At 40.1% G+C, this 19626-nt stretch overlaps 1 protein-coding gene across 1 annotated transcript in view; it reads left to right on the top strand.

The window, feature by feature from the left end:
• The first annotated feature begins 345 nt into the window (after positions 1 to 345).
• The window catches only part of LOC122655755 (inter alpha-trypsin inhibitor, heavy chain 4), a 51322-nt gene continuing 32041 nt past the window's right edge, over positions 346 to 19626 (top strand). The window contains exons 1-7 of the mRNA XM_043850073.1: positions 346 to 995; positions 5445 to 5597; positions 5704 to 5916; positions 6022 to 6111; positions 6312 to 6428; positions 15460 to 15729; positions 16318 to 16474. Of these exons, the coding sequence (XP_043706008.1) occupies positions 609 to 995; positions 5445 to 5597; positions 5704 to 5916; positions 6022 to 6111; positions 6312 to 6428; positions 15460 to 15729; positions 16318 to 16474 (1387 nt within the window). The 5' untranslated portion in view covers positions 346 to 608. The remainder of the gene's footprint in view (positions 996 to 5444; positions 5598 to 5703; positions 5917 to 6021; positions 6112 to 6311; positions 6429 to 15459; positions 15730 to 16317; positions 16475 to 19626) is intronic.

The raw sequence follows: 19626 nt of genomic DNA, 5'->3' as shown, positions 1-19626 counted from the left end.
AAATATACGTCAAAGGAATAAAAATTCTAAAATAACAGAGAAGCTGTTTAAATTTTAAAATTGAAATTAATTTCATAAAATTAATCCAAAATTAAAATAAAAATCATTTAATATCTAGCAATAGAGTAAAGAAGTACACACGGAGTTCCTTTCCCTAAAATAAGATGGCATTAAAAGAAGTACACACGGACTCTTCTTTCCCTAAAAGAACGCTGCGTGGTGGGGTGGCTACTCGTATGCGAAATTACCGCCCAACGATCTCATTGGCCCCGCGCTTCAACGTGGCTTCCGCTTTCGGCCGTTGTTTTCTCCCATTACTTTTTTTTTCTTTTTTTTCTCAAATTTAAATCTACATTTCCACAAGAAAGACGAATCGTCGGTGACGGACTGTACAATCTAAATGCAAACCCGACTCGAAAGCGATTCCGAGAAAAGCTCCAACGTTTTCTTCTCTTGTCCTACACAGCTGCTCTTTCAAATACTCTTCCTCTCCATTGGAAAGGATCCCGGAGGTGAATCCCACATCTATAACCGATCTGTTGCGCTTTTCCGGTGTTCATTTGACTCATCGTCCAAGATTTTTCGCCGGAAAATCTAGCTGAACCAAAATGGTGGATGTATTCGTGAAATCGGTTGAGGATGGCTTAAAACTTTCGAAAAGGATTTACTTTGGGAAGGATCGTGCTGTTTCACCTCCGAATCAAGTGGCAATGGAGAAAGCCATGCGTTCATTTCTTCCGACATCTCCCATGTTTTATGCTGTGATTTTTGATCCTTCAATTGTTGATAATCCTGATATGCCGAGCTACCAACCTCATGTCCATGGTCGCTGCGATCCCCCGGCATTGATTCCACTTCAGATGAATGACATTGCTATGGAGGCGGAATGTTATTTGGACACAGCGATTGTTACTGTTAGGGGTTCCTGGCGTGTTCATTGTGTCATGGGAAGCCGTAGCTGCGATTGCCGCCTTGCTATACCAATGAGCGAGCAGGTATCCATTCGAAGTTTCAATTTTTGTATAAAATCGTAAACTCCTATGAATTCTTAAATGCAGCTGTTTTAATTTTTGATATCTTCTTACCATTACATGCATCACAATTTATATTTAATAAGCACAAAAGAATACATTGAGCTCCCCCCCAAAAAAAGGGAGGGGGGGGGGGAGACCGGCAAAGAAAAGGAAAAATACAGACAATAGCCACCCTCAAGGGGCATATTCCTACTCGTAGTATGTAACTGGATAAGAACGTCCGAAGGTTGAACAACATGCCTATTCCTAAGTATCCAAGTATGACCCAGCATGGGCATCAAGCTTGCCCCGAGCGTCAAAGGAGATAGAAGCCCAAATCTGTTGAATTGTTCTTGATTTTGTTGTACACATTCTCAGATTCCTTTCCTTCCAAACATGGTAGGTAGTAGCACAAAAACTAGCTTGCCCAGTAAGTCAAGGCAAGAATTCCTATTGAAGATCCTCTAAAGTCCATTGTCATTCCTGCTCAAAGTCAAGAATCCGTCTTCTAGCATGTTAGGTAAGCAAAGAACAGGTGATGAATGTCCTTGGAGGCATTCCACCAGAAGCAGCAAGAGGAGGAAGAGGAAAGAAGTTTGTTTTGGAGGAAGGACTGCATTGGGAGAGACTGAGTGAGCAGCAGTCTCCGCATTATGAAACTGTGACCAGGAATATGACGAAGAGGAGAACATGCCCGGACAAGTTTCAGCCAAGTGAGAAGATCACCACTTCCCCATGGTCTTTTGACAATCAGTGGCAGAGCACCTCATGCATCAATCAGGCTAGGAGAAGATGCAGGTCCAGCCGCGAATCACCTCCAGATATAATTGAAGACACCACGACCATTCTATCCATCCTGGAGTGAAATACCTGATTCTGTCCCCATACATATTGATTAGCATCCCATGTGGATGCCAGTTATCCAACCACATAAGCGTAGAAGTCCCATCATTAATACTTGTACTAACCTCATCGGCTACCATAGGTCTATATTTGAGGATTTTCCACCAAGTCCACGAAGAATCAGATGGGCAGGAAACAGTCCATAAGGAGTCATTTTTAAGGAAACGGGAGTATATCCAATCAACCTAGATACTTTTTTTTTCCGCTCAGCCAACTTCCAGTCCAACTTGATAATTCCTGCGAAGTTGACCTCCATTATCCCTCAAACCAAGGCGATCCTTCTTTTTAGGGAGGCAAACTGAATCCCAACTAATGGTGTCCAAGAATTTGTTCTTATCATTGCCTTTCCACACACCCAAAAAAAAAAAACACTTATCAAGGATTCCACCTTCTGCATGATGGCTATAGGCAATCCAAGGACACCGGTCCAGGAAATATAGGAGCTCTGCATAACTGATCTTACCGACTCCAGGCAGCCGGCATAAGACAATAGTGTTGCTTTCCAAAATTGGAGCCTCTTCTGGAGATTTTCCATGGTAGGAGAGCACTGATGGGCTGCCAACTTAGAGGAGATCAAGGGGAGAATGAGGTACTTGATTGGAAATTGTCCCACAGAAAATTCTGTGCTACATCTCAAGCTCTCCTTAGCATCTTTTGAAATTCCAGTTAAGAACAACTGAGATTTTTGCTGCTTGACGTGAAGACCCGACATACCAGTATAGGAGTTTAAGGTGTCCAACACTACTTCCAAAGATAAGGGATTGATCTTTATGCAGTTCATGAGGTCATCTGCGAAGGGTAAGTGCGATAACTGGAGAGTCTTGCACTTGGGGAAGGGATCAATAATCTTTTGCTCCACCTTAGGTTGAAGACTTCTAGACATGACCTCCATAGTGAGGATGGCGATATATGGGAACATAGGGCATCCAAGAAGCCAGTAAGGCTCCCATTGACCAGGATAGAGAAGTGGGCTGAAGAGATATATTGATACACCCAATGAACAAAACAGGGGGTGGGGGGGATTGCATCTTGGACATCACCTCCTTGATAAAATTACGTCTCAATGAATCATAGGCCTCGTGAATATCAAGCTTCAACATAGCAGCAGGTGGATGGGATTTCTTATCAAAGCCCCTAACCAACTCATAATATAAGAGAATGTTTATCAGTAATGCTCCTATCCCCAAAGAAAGCGGACTGATTTTTACTGATCAGCCCATTAACCAACTTCTTGAGCCGGTTGGCCAAGATCTTTGCAATAAATTTATAAAGAAGATTGCAGAGTGCAATTGGTCTAAATTCTAATATAGAGCCAGCTCCTTCAAATTTAGAAATTAAACATAGGAAAATTTGGTTTACCTCCTTAATGTGAGTCGGATCAGAAAAGGAGTTCTGTACAGCACGAACATGATCCTCCTTTAGAATATCCCAAGTTGAGTGAAAGAATCTCATACTAAAACCATCTGGCTCAGGAGCCTTGTGGGGCTTAATTGCTTTGATGGCCACAAGAATCTCCTTTCTTACTATTAGATGCATCACATCTGTGATGAGTCTTTCTTTTTTGTTTAAAATTTTGGAAGAAATGTTTAATGGATCAACGTAGTTATTCCATGGAGATCAAGGGATTGGGCATCCTGGTGTAACCATTTCTGCGATTCACTCGAACTTGTTGCTGGAAGATTGCAGCATATAACCAATTAATTGAAAGGGGCCTGTACTAGCAAAATCCGAAGTTTACATTGCAGTTAATAGGCTTGGACAGCCTGTTAACATTGTTACTACTGCTGCTTGGGCTCCTGCATGATAAGAAATTGAGAATCCTATGAGTGAAAGGAGCAAAGAAAAATAAAGAACTAAAAAAGTTTATGCAGAGAAACCCTGAAGAGGAAACAACATCAAACTATAGAAAATGTAATACAAAGAAGAGAGTGGGGGGGGGGGGAGGAGGACTAACAAAATAATAGCAATCTTAACTTCTAGAATATCTAAATAGAGTAGAATAGTGAAACAGGACTTTTGTGGCTGACCCAGTTAGTTGGAAAACCGGAAAAACCTTAGTTGAGTTTTCGAAGGAAGGGTAATAATGAAAGAATGTATTATTTTAGCTGTCTCTGAAAGTCTGCGTCTTTGACACTAACTATTGGGTCAAGCAATTTGATAGGTCAACCTTCTGGATTGGTGATTTTGTTTGGTTTGGCGTGCACATGGGTAATTGGAATGTACTGCTTACAGCTCTGTACACTTGTCATCTGACCGTTGTTATGGTTGGAGTTTAAGCATTGAATATATGTGTCTTCAACATGTTAATTTCTTTAAGTTTTCCTGTGCTTTGTTCAAAAGTTTTGTTTTGTACTTGGAGCCTTAAATACAGAAGATATTAATCCCCCCAAGACGAAAAGAATTAAAAATGATTTTTTTTTTGTTGCTTATGGAGGTTCAGCATACTTGGCATTCATATGATCAATTCCCTCTCTTTTTTTTTTTTTAACCCGAATATTACCTGGGACCCGGGCCAGCCCCTAGAATTTTATTAATATCCAAAAAAGAATCAAAGAATACACGGGGGGGACATTCTGCCTTACCCCAGCCCCTGAAACTGAACACTCAAGGCCTTACCTCCACTCAAGCCCATACAATTTTAACCCAAGATAAAAATCCTAGCTCCTAAGCATCGGCAAGCCTGCCTTGTCCTCCCTAAGAATCACCTGAAGCTTACCTGTGGGAATGTCGTCCCGGTGGAAAATGCTAGACGCACCCAAGTCACAGGCTAGATTAGCTAGCCAATCAGCTGCCCTATTACTTTCACGGAAAGCAAAGACCACAGAGGCCCGGCCTTCTGAAACCAAAGACATGATCTCCTGGAACCAGTACCAGCCTTGCCACAAGTTACACCTTTTCTGGTTGACCATTCTAACCGAGGAAGCAGAGTCCGAATTAACCACCACCTCACTGAAGCCTAAAGCCTGGCAAAGTGCTAAGCCATCCCTCAGAGCTCTCAGCTCAGCAATCGAGTTCGAACAATTGCCATAGAAGTTGAAGAAGGCTGCCAAAACTTCTCCCCTCGTGTTCCTTACAACACCCCCACCCCCTCCTAACGGGGTTGCCTTTGCAGGCGTCATCCACATTAAGTTTCACTGATGCACAAGGGGGACACCAATACACCAGAGTGGGGCGGCCCCGTCTGGGAGTAGGGGCCCCAAGTCCAAAGCATTGAAGAATCAAGCCGTTTCTGACCGAACCTTGGCTACCAAGCTTGGGAGGGAGCTGAATCTCCCTAACCCAGCGTTTGATGCAGTCAATCACCGAGTTAGCAGTGCGCCACTTTTCCCCATGCCTCTCAAACATTGAAATTGCATATCTTTAGGTATGATAATAAGATAGCTGATTCTCATGCTATTTTTGACAGAAATATATTATTATGTTGCTCTGATTGTCAAGCACCGAGTTGGAGCATATTTATTTCAGTTGGCTTAAACCTCTAAATGTACTTATTTATCGTTCTCAAGCAATATATGATTTGGCTAACAGGGTTCAATTCTAGGTGTTGAGGTTGATGTTGCTAGAAAGTCATATTGCACCCGACTGGTTGCCATTGATGAAAAGATTAATACAGAAAATTTAGACAAAGCCAGAGATGGAGGCTTTTTGAAACCCCAAATCTTTATAGTGACAATTCCTGAGGTAATAACCTATTGCATTTGATGGTCCAACTTTTGACTATCTAGAAATCATAGTTGAGCTACTTTTGGATTGAAGTATCTAACTGTTACTGCCTCTCCTTTTCAAGATTGATGGAGGGTCCAATCTCTCTGTTAAAGTGAGTTGGTCTCAGAAAATATTCTACGGTGATGGTCAGTTCTCCCTTAATATACCATTTAGCTTTCCAGAGTATGTCACTCCGGCTGGAAAAAGACTTTCCAAAAGGGAAAAGATACAGTTGAATGTGAATTACGGCAACGCGACTGAGGTTTTATGCAAGACAACTAGCCATCCCTTGAAGGTATTCTTTACTTCAATTTCACTTAAAACTTTAGGGTTAATCTTCTGCATGAATCAACTGATGTTTTTATTTTCCTTTTTCTCCCTCTGGTGCTGGGTTTTCCAGGAAATAAGACGCCAAGCAGGAAATTTGTGTTTCTTATATGAAGCAAATGTTCTTACATGGTCAAGAACTGATTTTAATTTTTCATATATGGTAAGACTGCACTTGACTATTATTGCTAATCTTCTGAAGGTGGATCCCTGTGGATCTAAATTGACAGATCTAGATGTACAGTTTCCAGCCACAGAAGAGATGCATGGAGCTGTTATACAAGAATCATTTTGATATATATATATATATATATATATATATATATATATATACTTATTTCTGCATATTTTTTAAATCTGCAGGTTACATCAAGTGACATATCTGGCGGCTTGCTCTTGAAATCTCCTTCTGTACATGACTTTGATCAAAGAGAGATGTTCTGCTTCTATCTATTTCCTGGAAATCACCAGCATAGAAAGGTTCATTGACATTAATCTAGTATTTGTCTCTTCTACCGTTCAAGTATATTTTTTTTCCATGCATATTTTCTTATTCTATTGTGAGAAAATTTCTTGACCACTGGTGCATCTGCTTTGTGCTGTATGTGAGTATCTTGATGGAGGAGGCAAATGTGCACTGTTGCTTGGAAAACTATTCACCAAATTCACTTGTAAAGTTGGAAAGGCAAATCATACTATCAAAGTTTCAAGTAGTCAATCAACTAACAAAATTTATCCAACATTTGAAGTTGGTTCAAAGTGCACTCTTACTGAAAATATTATATGCATGTGGAAATTGAAAACGTGACACAATTGAAGTCTCATTTTTATGTAATTTGGAAGAGTAAGAAGCATATGAAATAATATAGCCATATTTATCAAACATTTGGAGTTGGTTCAAAGTGCACTCTTACCGAAAATATTATATGCATGTGGAAATTGAAAACGTGACACAATTGAAGTCTCATTTTTATGTAATTTGGAAGAGTAAGAAGCATATGAAATAATATAGCCATTAGGTAATTTTTTTTCTTCTGAGGACAATACCATCCAAAGGAGATTGGTAATAGTGTTAGAAGTCATGTAATAGGGGTAGTTTAGGAACTAGTTATATTACTAGTTGCCTTATTATGTAATTCTGTTTTTTCTTCTTTATTTCCCTTTTACCTCCCTAGGGAGGTGGATGTAATTCTCTATTAGTTATGATTGAATGAATATAGGGTGTATGGAGAAGTCTCTCCATCACAATCGATTACAATCAAATATTCTCTTCTCTTGCTATCGTCTTCCTCCTCCAACTTCTTCCTTCTCTCTTCTTACCTCCTAAACCTAAAATCTAACTTGGTATCAGAGCAGGCCCAAAGTTTGAGAGTCGTGTTCAGTCCTTGTTTTCATTCTTTCTCTTCTCTTTGAAATCCTTTGTGTCTAAGGATTCCAAAGAGGAGATTTCTGTGTACAGCTTTGCTTAAAGAATATGGAGTAGGCTTATTTTAGCCTCTTTTGATGATTGAAGGACATACCTGAGCTATTTTGAAGCTCTCTTGATAGTTTGGATCTCATACAAAGGTTGCTACAAGTTCCGCCAAGTTCAAGTTCAGATTGCAGCTGCTGCTCTTCTCGGATTCCTTTTGTGTCTTGGTCTGGCTTATTTGGATCGCCCAAGGACATTTATGAGAGTTGTTATGATCTCCCTTGCTGATTGTAGAAGCCATATGAGCAGATAGAGTTCTTGTGTGGGATCCTCTGTTCTGCCCAGGTAAACCTGAGAGTGTTTACTTCTTTTTTCTTGCTTCAAGCTGCAGTTTGATGCTCTCTTGGTTGAGGGATGTGTATGCGTAGCCTTTGTGAGGCTGTTTTACTTGTTTGAAGTTATTACTACACCTTGCAAGCCTTTGTGAGGCCTCTTCTTAGGGACTGCTCTGGGATGCTTGTTGTTATGCACTAGAAGTGCTTGATTTAAGTCCTCTTAGAGATTTCTTTGCTAGGGACTGCTTCGGCGATGTGCTATCCGAGACTCGCTTATTGGATTTTTTTGCTTGTTTGGGTTGAGTGTGTACTCCCACTTGTCTTTGGTGTTCTTGTTTATTGTCTTTGGTAAAGAATGGTCGCTTGATGCATCGTGCTTGGTGCTGCGATTCACACCCCTACTGTTGTCCCTCGGTTGGCTTATAAGAGTACTCACCAACGGATTTCTTTTGTGAAGCTTGATGGTACTAATTACCTAGATTGGTCACATTTTGTGAGACTTTCTCTTAGGAGTAAGGGAACACAGGTGCTATCAAGGCTCCCACAGCTGGTTCACCTACTTTTGATAAATGGGAGACTGAAAATTCTACAGTTATGACATGGTTGATCTTCTCCATGAAGCCCGAGATTGGGAGAAGGTTTCTAAGGAAAGAAACAGCCAAAGCTATTTGGGATAGTGTCTCTGTGGCCTTTGACAGAGTAGGTGACACTGCCAAGGTCTATCAGCTCCTTCAAAGAATCCACTCATTGAAACAGGGTGACAACACTATTTCTGAGTACTACAGTGCGATCCTTAGTCTTGTGGAAGAGTATGATCACTACAGAGACCTTCATTTGACCAACCCAGAGGATGAAACCAAGGTGTATCTGACTCTTGAAAAGGAGCGTGTCTTCTCTTTGCTTAGTGGTCTGAACTCTGACTATGAGCCAGTTAGACTCCAGCTGTTAGGTCGGTCTCCCCTTCCCTCTCTTAGTGAAGTCTGTAGTTACTTACAGAGTGAAGAGACCAGGCGACTTACTATGGCACCACCACCAGCATCATCTGAGAGGGCAGCCCTCAATTCTAGTTCTGTTCGAGACACCCGTGGAGGTGGTAGAGGCCCAGGGCCTAACCGAGAGGAAGCTAGTACTGTGGAGACAGTTGGTGCCAGTGGAGTTGGGCGAGACAGATTTAAATGTGATCATTGTGGACGCACTGGACACACCAAGGATAGGTGTTGGTCTCTCCATGGTCGTCCTCTTGGTATGCGTGGTCGTGGTGGCCGTAGAGGGGGAGCTCGAGCTCATTCCGCAGTGGCGACTGATGCTGATGCCCCATAGGATGACTCCACCTTTATGGATGCAGTGGTTCGCAGGGTTGTGTCACAGTTGAGCACATCTTCTACATCTAGTATGGCTGGATCCTCATCATCCTCAGCTTTGCAGGTCTCCACCTCAGCTTCCACTGCTGCCCAGTCTTAGGTCATTGACTTGGGTGCCACGGACCACATGACTGGTACGTCTTATTATTATGATTCCTATACCATTTGCTCTGGTAAGGACAAGGTTAGGGTAGCTGATGGCTCCCTTTCCTCTATATCTGGTAAGGGTAATATCCCTGTGACATCATCTATTTCCCTCTCTTCTGTTCTTCATGTCCCTAACCTTACTCTGAATCTTTTATCTGTGAGTCATTTGACTAAATCTCTCAACTGTTGTGTCACTTTTTTTTCCTTCTCACTGTCTTTTTCAGGATTTGGTGACGAAGAGGATTATTGGTAGTGGACGTGAGGAACAAGGCCTCTACTTTTTTGATCCGCTTTTGCCCACAGCTCATTCCTATGTGTGTGGTCGAAATGATAGTAGTTATGTGGATTCTGTTATGTTATGGCATCGCCGTCTTGGCCATCCATCTTTTCTAGTAATGCGGAAACAATTGCCTCACTTATTTTCATCTATTGCCTCTTCTCATGTTTTTCAATGTGAACCATGTCTGTTTGCCAAACATTGTCGGTCTGCATATCCTTATCATGGTAATAGAACTGTTGCTCCTTTTTCATATTGTGCATACTGATGTTTGGGGTTCTTCCCCTACTACTTCTTTATTTGGCTTTTGTTACTTTGTGTCATTTGTTGATGATTTTTGCCGTGCCACATGGACTGTACTTTTGAAGCATAAAAGTGATGTTTGTGATGCCTTTTAGAATTTTTACCAAATGATCCTTACTCAATTTGAGACCCGCATCAAAATTGTGCGATCTGATAAAGGGGGAGAGTACATATTTGGTGGTCTTCAAACCTTCTTTACTACTCATGGCATTATCCATCAGCTAGCGTGTGTTGACACGCCCCAACAAAATGGGGTTGCTGAGAGGAAAAATCGCCATCTTCTGGAGGTCACCCGTAGTCTATTGTTTGGCATGCATGTCCCCAAGACCTTCTGGTCCGCTGCTCTTCTCACTGCCTCCTTTCTCATCAATCGTATGCCTACCAAGCTTCATAATTTCAAATCACCCTTGGACATCTTATCTCCCAAGGCCTCTCCTTTTTCTCTTCCTCCTCGAGTCTTTGGCTGTGTTTGTTATGTGCATGTTAACAAATCTGCTCACACTAAACTTGACCCCAAAGCTCTCAAGTGTCTCTTCCTTGGGTACTCTTCTACTACCAAGGGGTACAAGTGTTATCATCCTTCTTCCCGCCGATGTATCATTTCCAAGGATGTTACTTTTCTTGAATCAGTCCCCTTCTTTGTCCCTTCTCAGCATCCTCTTCACGGGGAGAATTGTGGGAGTGAACAGGCTACTGAGGATTTCTTCCTTTCTCCTCTACCTACATCTCCTTTTATGCTTGACATTGGAAAACACAGGACTGTAGATGTGGTTGAGGTTGATCATCAACCAGGGGGGAATACAGATTTGGTTGTTGAAAGTGGTTCTGATAAGGAGAAGGATTACTACATTACATACAAAAAAGGTGAAGGCTTGCATAATACAAGAAAGAAGACCTACCAAGAGTCCTCTTCAGATCCAGATCCACATCTTGAGATTCATCCTTCTCAATCAGGTGACATTTCTTCTCCTTCATCTGATTTGGACCTTCCTATTGCTATTAGGAAAGGGAAAAGAACTTGTACTAATCCTATATCCCAGTTTGTTTCCTATGATGCAATTTCTCCTACATGCTTTGCCTTTATTACTGCTCTCTCTACTGCTTCCGTTCCCAAGAATGTCATTGATGCTATGTCTGACCAAAGTGGAGACAAGCTATGTTTGAGGAGATGATGGCACTTGAGAAGAATGGTACTTGGCAACTTGTTGACCTTCCCAAGGGACGTGTCCCAGTTGGATGCAGATGGGTCTACACAATCAAGTATAAATCTGATGGCAGTATTGAGAGATACAAAGCAAGGTTGGTGGCCAAGGGGTATAGTCAAGTCTATGAAATTGACTACCAGGAGACATTTACCCCTGTGGCCAAGCATAACTCAATAAGAGTTCTTTTATCTTTGGCTGCCAATAAAGATTGGCCTTTATATTAGTTGGATGTGAAGAATGCCTTCCTTCATGGTGACTTGGAAGAGGAAGTGTACATGCAAACTCCACCAGGCTTCAAGATGCCTTCAGTTGAAGGGAAAGTGTGCCTCCTTAAGAAGGCTCTATATGGTCTCAAACAGTCACCAAAGGCATGGTTTGAGCGCTTCCGACAGGCTATTCTGAAGAATGGATATTCCCAGAGCCAAGTTGATCATACTCTCTTTACCAAGCGGAGTAATGGTACTATCACAGCTCTCATTGTCTATGTTGATGATATTGTGGTCACAAGAGATGATACAGCTGAGATAGGTAAATTGAAGAGCTACTTGGCACAACAGTTTGAGATCAAATATTTGGGTCCCTTGAAGTACTTCTTAGGAATAGAAGTATCAAGGACCAAGAGAGGAATCAACATATGTCGAGGAGGTTTATTCTTGACTCATTATGAGAGAGGGGATGTTAGGCAGAAACCAAGAAACTCTCTTATTGAACAGAACCACAAACTAGGAGAGGATTGTGGTCCTTCTCTTGTTGATGTGGGGAAGTATCAAAGGCTAGTGGGGAAGCTTATCTATCTTTCTATGACTTGGCCAGATATCTCTTATGCAGTGGGAGTTGTCAGCCAATTCATGCATGCTCCCAAGAGTGGCCATTTGGATGCTGTGTATCGCATTCTAAGGTATTTGAAGTCCTCTCCAGGGAAAGGACTGTTGTATGCAAGGCACAACCACTTGAGAGTGGAAGGTTTCACAGATGCCGATTGGGTTGGTTCTATTACAGACAGGAGATCTACCTCTGGCTATTGTACCTTTGTGGGAGGTAATTTAGTCACATGGAGGAGCAAGAAACAGCATGTTGTGGCCAGATCTAGTGCCGAGGCAGAATTTAGAGCTATGGCACACGGAGTGTGTGAGCTCATCTGGCTGAAAAGATGTGTTCAAGAACTGGGATTTGACACTGAAGGACCCATGAGACGGTACTGTGACAACAAGGTTGCCATCAGTATTGCCCACAACCCAGTGCAACATGACTGGACTAAGCACATTGAGGTTGATAGGCATTTCATCAAGGAGAAGATAGACTCTGGCTGTATTTGTACTCCTTTTGTGAAGACTGGTGATCAGTTGGCAGATATCTTCACCAAAACTCTTGGCTCTCCTCAGTTTAGTTCTTTCCTAAGCAAGCTGGGAATGCATGATATATATTCTCTAGCTTGAGGGGGAGTGTTAGAAGTCATGTAATAGGGGTAGTTTAGGAACTAGTTATATTACTAGTTGCCTTATTATGTAATTCTGTTTTTTCTTCTTTATTTCCCTTTTACCTCCCTAGGGAGGTGGATGTAATTCTCTATTAGTTATGATTGAATGAGTATAGGGTGTATGGAGAAGTCTCTCCATCACAATCGATTACAACCAAATATTCTCTTCTCTCTTCTCTCTTCTCTTGCTATCTTCTTCCTCCTCCAACTTCTTCCTTCTCTCTTCTTACCTCCTAAACCTAAAATCTAACTAATAGACTGGCCAGTTGGCTGTTGGACCCATCCTGCCAGGGACATTGACTTGACTCCTGAGGTCCATTTGCGGGCCCAGGATTTCTAGCTAAATAGATTGGACTGGAAAGATGAAGCAATCCTTCTAAAGTTGCGGGGTTTGATGCGCTTAGCTAACCTGTTGAATTCTGGGTCCATCCAACCATGAATCTTGCCCTGGGCTGTATTCATGGGCTTATGCTTGGTTTCTAACTAAATTGTCTTAACTGAAACCTTGGCCTTAGAACCAAAAGGGCATTTTGTACTTGCTGTGATTTTGATTTTTTGAATATTTTTTCTCTGACTTAAAAAAACAAGACATGTATGAGAGATTTATTTAGTTTGTGTGATTACTGGTTTGCAATTTGTTGTTTGATCTTAGAATAACTTATAAATTGTTTGATTTGATTAAGAATGAATATCCAGGTTTGCATGCTTTATTCTCACCTACAAAAATATTTCTTTTGATAAGCCAAAAATATTTTATTAAGGGGATACGGCCCCACCACACCCAATACTATAGATCAAAATACAACTGGCTACTACGTGGGACCATAATGCACAAAAGGTCTATCATTTGCTCCGTATGAAGTTTATACTCTAAATTTTGAGTTCTTTACAATTGGATGCCCAAAACATAAGATCCCTAACCCTTGTAGCTGTTCTATATGCAGGTTATTCTCTGACACCCATTGAATTCTTTCCAGGATTTTAGACCAAGCAATAGCAGCAGGACTTAGAAGCCAGATTCTCTCCCTTTGCTGTTACCAGGTCTGGTCAGCCTTTGTGCAAGAACATGTTTCAGGTCGACTGTTCTGTTCCTAATCATCCCAATCCTTGTGAAATAGAATTCCAAACTTTATGGGCCAAGGGGCGGTAGAGAATAAGATGACACGTAGTGCACAGTTTCCCTTAACCATTATATGTAATGAAAGAATTTAAGAATATCCATCCCCCTAGGGATGAAGTGTTTCATAGTAAGAATTAAATTTAAAGCTGCTCTCGAGACAAAGAACTGAGCCTTAGGACGTACCCCTTCCTCAAAATAGCTTTGGCAGGAAAATCAGAAGTAAAATAACCTACAAGGCCTGAAGCTGGGCTTTCACCCACAAGATTCATTACCTTCAAGAGCCGACCCCTTCCGTCCAGGCTCTCTGGAGAAATATGTTTAATGTAATGCATGCCCAGCATTCTAAAGAAAGATTGTATTTCCCAGTCATTATGAGCTCTATGCAAGGGGATGTGCCAGTTGATTAATGGATAATTTTAGCTCACATATTGATCAAAATAAGCGTGCATGTTTTCAGCAATACTGTATATGTCAGAGAGCTTCTAAAGAGGAGTATTCTTCAATGCACGGTTTCCTTTTAACCATTATATGTAATGAAAGAATTTCAGAATATCCATCCCCCTAGGGATGAAGTGTTTCATAGTAAGAATTAAATTTAAAGCTGCTCTCGAGACAAAGAACTGAGCCTTAGGATGTACCCCTTCCTCAAAATAGCTTTGGCAGGAAAATCAGAAGTAAAATAACCTACAAGGCCTGAAGCTGGGCTTTCACCCACAAGATTCATTACCTTCAAGAGCCGACCCCTTCCATCCAGGCTCTCTGGAGAAATATGTTTAATGTAAAGCATGCCCAGCATTCTAAAGAAAGATTGTATTTCCCAGTCATTATGAGCTCTATGCAAGGGGATGTGCCAGTTGATTAATGGATAATTTTAGCTCACATATTGATCAAAATAAGCGTGCATGTTTTCAGCAATACTGTATATGTCAGAGAGCTTCTAAAGAGGAGAATTCTTCAAGTACCGGTTATCAGTCTAAAAAAAGATGACTCTATTGCCACAGCCCACCTTGTACTTAACGTACTCTTTATAGGTGGGAAGATGCATTGAATTTCCTTCAATATACTGGCACCACTATATTAGGTGTCAGCCATCCTATATTTACCACCCAAAAACAACAACTGCCATCATATGCCCTTACATTGAGGTCAGGTCTATTCATTTATAGGGGTTGCGGGTTGTGTTTGGGCAAACCTAGCCCCGCCTGAACCCATATAATTGTTACCCCTACTGCTACTGCTATTGCTACTGCAGTAGTCCTCATCTATTCCACAAAGAAAATTCTTCGATTAGGTTGCTCAGTCGACGTTCTTGTCTGAAACAAAAAGGGGAAATATAAAAACTGCATATGTGGTTTGTTTCAGCTTCCTGGCCTCAAGGAAAAGGCCTGTCTCAACCATGTAATCATGTTCAAACTTCAAACACAAATGCAATCAATGAAGCAAAGTGGTCTGCTGTACCTTCCCATTCAGGTCTAACTTGTTTGATCTTTAAAGTATGTGCAACAAAGAAGTTGACCAACATTAGATGATCTGTACGTACAGCTTTTTCTTATATTATTTTTCAGGAGTTACCAATATGCTATCTGCATGCATTGTTTTAATATTTTTCTTCTTTTTACATATAAAATATAATGTGCTACTAATTTATGGAGATAAAAATGTGGTACATTGTTTTGTATCTTTGATAAATAAACTCTACTTCCACTCTAAAAATAAATATCTTAAATGGTTCTATGGTTATTAGAACTAATTGTGCTCCCTACATTTTGTTTATTTATTTTTTCAAATTACTTTTTTGTTTGTATAATGTCGTTATGGTTACTCCATTTATTTAGTTTTTTGTGCAGTTTTATCTCATTGTAATATATTTGATAGGCTTTCAAAAAGGAAGTGGTATTTGTTGTTGATATAAGTGGGAGCATGAAGGGAAGGCTTCTTGAGAACGTGAAGAATGGGATGTGTGCAGCTCTGTCCAAACTCAATCCAGAAGACTCATTTAACATTATAGCTTTCAATGGAGAGACATATTTATTTTCGTCTTCATTGGAGTTGGCAACCAAAGAAACGATTGAAAATGCATCCCAATGGATTAGCATAAACTTTATTGCCGGGGGTGGTACAAACATTTTGCTTCCGCTAAATCAGGTATAATCTGCTGAACTCATTTTTAGTATTCTTCTCAACTCAACAAAGAGTTTTTATTATTACTAATGTTATTATATTTTCAACCTAAATTGGTCCACAAATTTGTGGTGTGTGTGTGTGTGTTTGGGGGGTGGGGGGAGTCATACTGTCCTATTTTCTTGATTGAATTCTCTATGGGCCTTATTTACCATAAAAGTTAAGTGTGCTAAAGTGTAAAGTGCGGTCCTATAGGAGTTGTGGACTCCTATTGGAATGTGGTTGTTGGTTTTAGTAATAGGAACCTCTCACGGGGTCATAGGACCATACTTTACACTTTAACAAAGTGCATGGTTGTCTAGTTGAGATCTTTACGAAGGTCTTGTCTCTTACTTGTGGATCATCCTAGAGGTTCTTTTCCAAGGCATCAACTGGATGATTTGGATTCATGTCTTGCCACATCTTTCATGTGTCATTTTCCTGTTACTTCCATTTCTATTAGCTGTCCTGTTAATGTCACCCTTCTGCTCTTTACTAATATCAATACTAAATGGAATTTTTTTTAAAAATCTTTTTATTTATATGGTTATGGTCTCATCTACTTTATTTCAGGCGATGGAGATGTTATCAAATACCTGTGATTCAATCCCTATCATTTTCCTTATTACTGATGGGTCAGTTGAAGATGAAAGACACATATGTGATGTTATGAAAAGTAATCTGAGAAATAGAGGATCTATGGCTCCACGATTTTTCAGTTTTGGCATAGGTATGAATTCTCAAGTTTCAATCCCTTTTTTTTTTTTTGCCTATATACTCTTACACTCAAGAGGTCTTAGAAGGAAAAAAATTCCAGAATATTTTTCTAGGGGACTGCAAATATTCCGGGCAGAATAATTTTTTGAGGTTTAATGGGAAACTTAAGATATATTATTGTAGCATTTATTTTTCCTTTTCAGTTCCTTTTTCTTTTCTCAATTTAGTGATTTACAGTATTTTGATGTTATTATGCTTATATGGTTCAATAGTTCAAGCATTAATTAAATTAACAAAATAGCAATGCAAGAGTTACTATATAATTGATAATATTGTTTGACTATAATTCCATATGCATGATTTGATGATTGAAATTAACTAATGAAAATTTAATCAATCTGTAATTCTGTTCTCTGAAATGATTGTTGCAAATAATATTATTTATATGACCTGAGTTAGGAGTTGCTCCGATCAATGACAAGCTCTGAGAGAGTCGTTTGAGGTGGTATGATCATGTTCAACGGAGGCCTAGGGATGCCCCAGTAAGGAGGAGTGATATGATTCCGATTGAAGGAGCTAAAAGAGCGAGGGGCAGGCCTAAAATAACCATAGGAGAAGTTGTGAGGAAGGACATGCAAAGTCTAGGTTTTGTACCATGTATGACCTCGGATAGAGGCTATTGGAGGGCAAGGATCCATGTAGCAGACCCTATCTAGCTGAGATTCTCCTGATTTGCTGGGCTGTGCCTCTTTCCTCTTACTTTATCTGTCACTTTTATCTTTCACTTTTCTTTTATTTCCCATTGTTCATTTGTCATTTTCCATTTTTCACTTCTCATCTCATTTCCCAACCCTCTTTTTCGATCTCTTCATTCCGTTTTTTTTGGTCTAGACCTCGATTTTACCTACTTTGTTTGTTTGGATCCATGTAGCCGACCCCATTAAGTTGGGATAAGGCTGAGTTTGTTGTTGTTTGTATTATCTATATGAGCCAGTATGCATGGGTTAAGATCGACAAGACATTGCAGCGGGAAAACAATAGGGTTAAAAAAAATGCACTGTTGCTGTTAGAAAGTGGAAAAATCTCTACTTACTTCAGCCTCAAATTCCAAATTAAGTTTTGGCCTAGATTTCCACCATCCAAGATATTTGCAGTTTTGGCATATCTTCCCATGCTTATAATATCTTTATCTTTAACATGGTTATTCATCTACGAGAAAGATCAACTTCTTAAATTTTGCTTTAGCACTTCCCAATATGGAATGCTTTTTTATTTATTATCTTAAGCTAGTAGTCTGATACCTTTCTGAGAGGGGAAAAACACAATACTTAATTTACTTGGTTATTTTTATTGTTTAATTTGTGACACATTCTTGTTGGCTTGGATTTGTTGTGACTGTAATGTAAGACTAGGTTTAAACACAACCTGATCAACTAATAATGAGCTTAAATGACCTTAAAATGTTGAATGTAATAAATTTGAAATAATGCTCACAACTCAAAGTCGGTAAACTTCTAGCATGTAAACCCACCAAAAATATTCAAATAAGCTGAAATTATAATCTAAGATACTAAACATTATGACAGTTCAGATGACATAGTATTTGTCAAGTTGGTCCATTCTAGGTGAGTCAACTTAGTCAAATGATTGGTCTGACTGGCAATTTTAAGATAATCCAGAAAAATATGCTACTAGTTTGAGTAGTTTATAGTATAGTAATTTCAAACTAATTCCAAATCAACAACAACAAAAACAACAACAACAAAACACAGCATTATCCCAACTTAATGGGGTCGGCTACATGGATCCCAAACAAACAAGAAAAAGGAAGACTAAATAGAAAAAAACAAAAAGGGGTAATGAGGAGATGGAGAAAAGAGGGTTGGGAATGAGATGAGGAATGCAAAATGGGTTGACAAATGAAAGATGGAAACTAAAAAGAAAAAGGAGGAAAGAAAGAAAGCGAGATAAAAGTAAGAGGAAAGAGGCACTGCCCAGCAAGTCAGGAGAATCTCAGCTAATTGGGGTCTGCTACATGGATCCTTTCCCTCCAATAGGCTTTATCCGAGGTCATACTTGGTGAAAGACCTAGAATATGCATCCCCTTCCTCAAAACTTCTCCTATGGTCATTTTAGGCCTGCCCCTCGTTCTTTTAGCTTCTTCAATCTGGATCATATCACTCCTTATTGGAGCATCTCTAGGTCTCCGTTGAATATGACCATACCACCTCAAACTACTCTCTCGGAGCTTGTCATTGCTCGGGGCAACTCCGAAGTGAGTCCTAATCCGCTCATTCCTTAATCCTTATGTTATCCTTCCTACTTTTTCCACACATCCATCTTAACATCCTCATCTCTGCTACACATAGCTTCTTAATATGACACTTCTTAACTGCCCAACGTTCAGCCTCATTCAACATAGCTGGTCGTACAATAGTCCTATCGAACTTTCTTTTAAGCTTTAAAGTGATATGTGGATCACACAACACTCCAGACGTGCCTCTACACTTCATCCATCCCACTTTAATTCTTAGTGAAACATCATCCTCTATGTCACCTGCTTTAGTTATGATTGACCCCAGGTATCGAAAATAGTCACTTTGCAGTATCCCTATTTCCCCAAGTCACACCGTGTTAGTTGCCATCATAGTATGACTAAAATTACACATCATATATTCTGTCTTCGTTTTACTAATCTTAAAGCCTCTTGTTTACAAGGTTGATCTCCATAGCTCCAGTTTAGCGGTAATCCCTACCTTTGTCTCATCCACCAATACAATATCATCGGCTAAGAGCATACACCACGGAACCTTGTCTTGAATGGTCTTAGTTAGGTCGTCCATGATAAGCACAAATAGATACAGGCTTAAGGCTGATCCCTGATGTAACCCAATCGTAATTGGAAATTCTTTGTCCTGACCTCCCACTGATCTCAAACTAATCACCACGCCCTCATACATATCTTTAATTACATCCACATATTTACTCAACACCCTTCTCTTCACTAAAACATGCCAGATTAGATCTCTAGGGACTCTGTCATAGGCTTTTTCTAGGTCAATAAAGACCATATGGAGATCCTCCTTAGTATCTCGATATCTTTCCATGAGCCTCCTCAATAAGTAGATACCTTCTGTCATGGATCTACCTGGGATAAAGCCAAAT

The sequence above is a fragment of the Telopea speciosissima genome, chromosome 3, assembly GCF_018873765.1.
Source record: "Telopea speciosissima isolate NSW1024214 ecotype Mountain lineage chromosome 3, Tspe_v1, whole genome shotgun sequence".
In the NCBI taxonomy this organism is placed as follows: Eukaryota; Viridiplantae; Streptophyta; class Magnoliopsida; order Proteales; family Proteaceae; genus Telopea; species Telopea speciosissima.
This window is presented reverse-complemented; position numbering and strand designations above follow the sequence as displayed.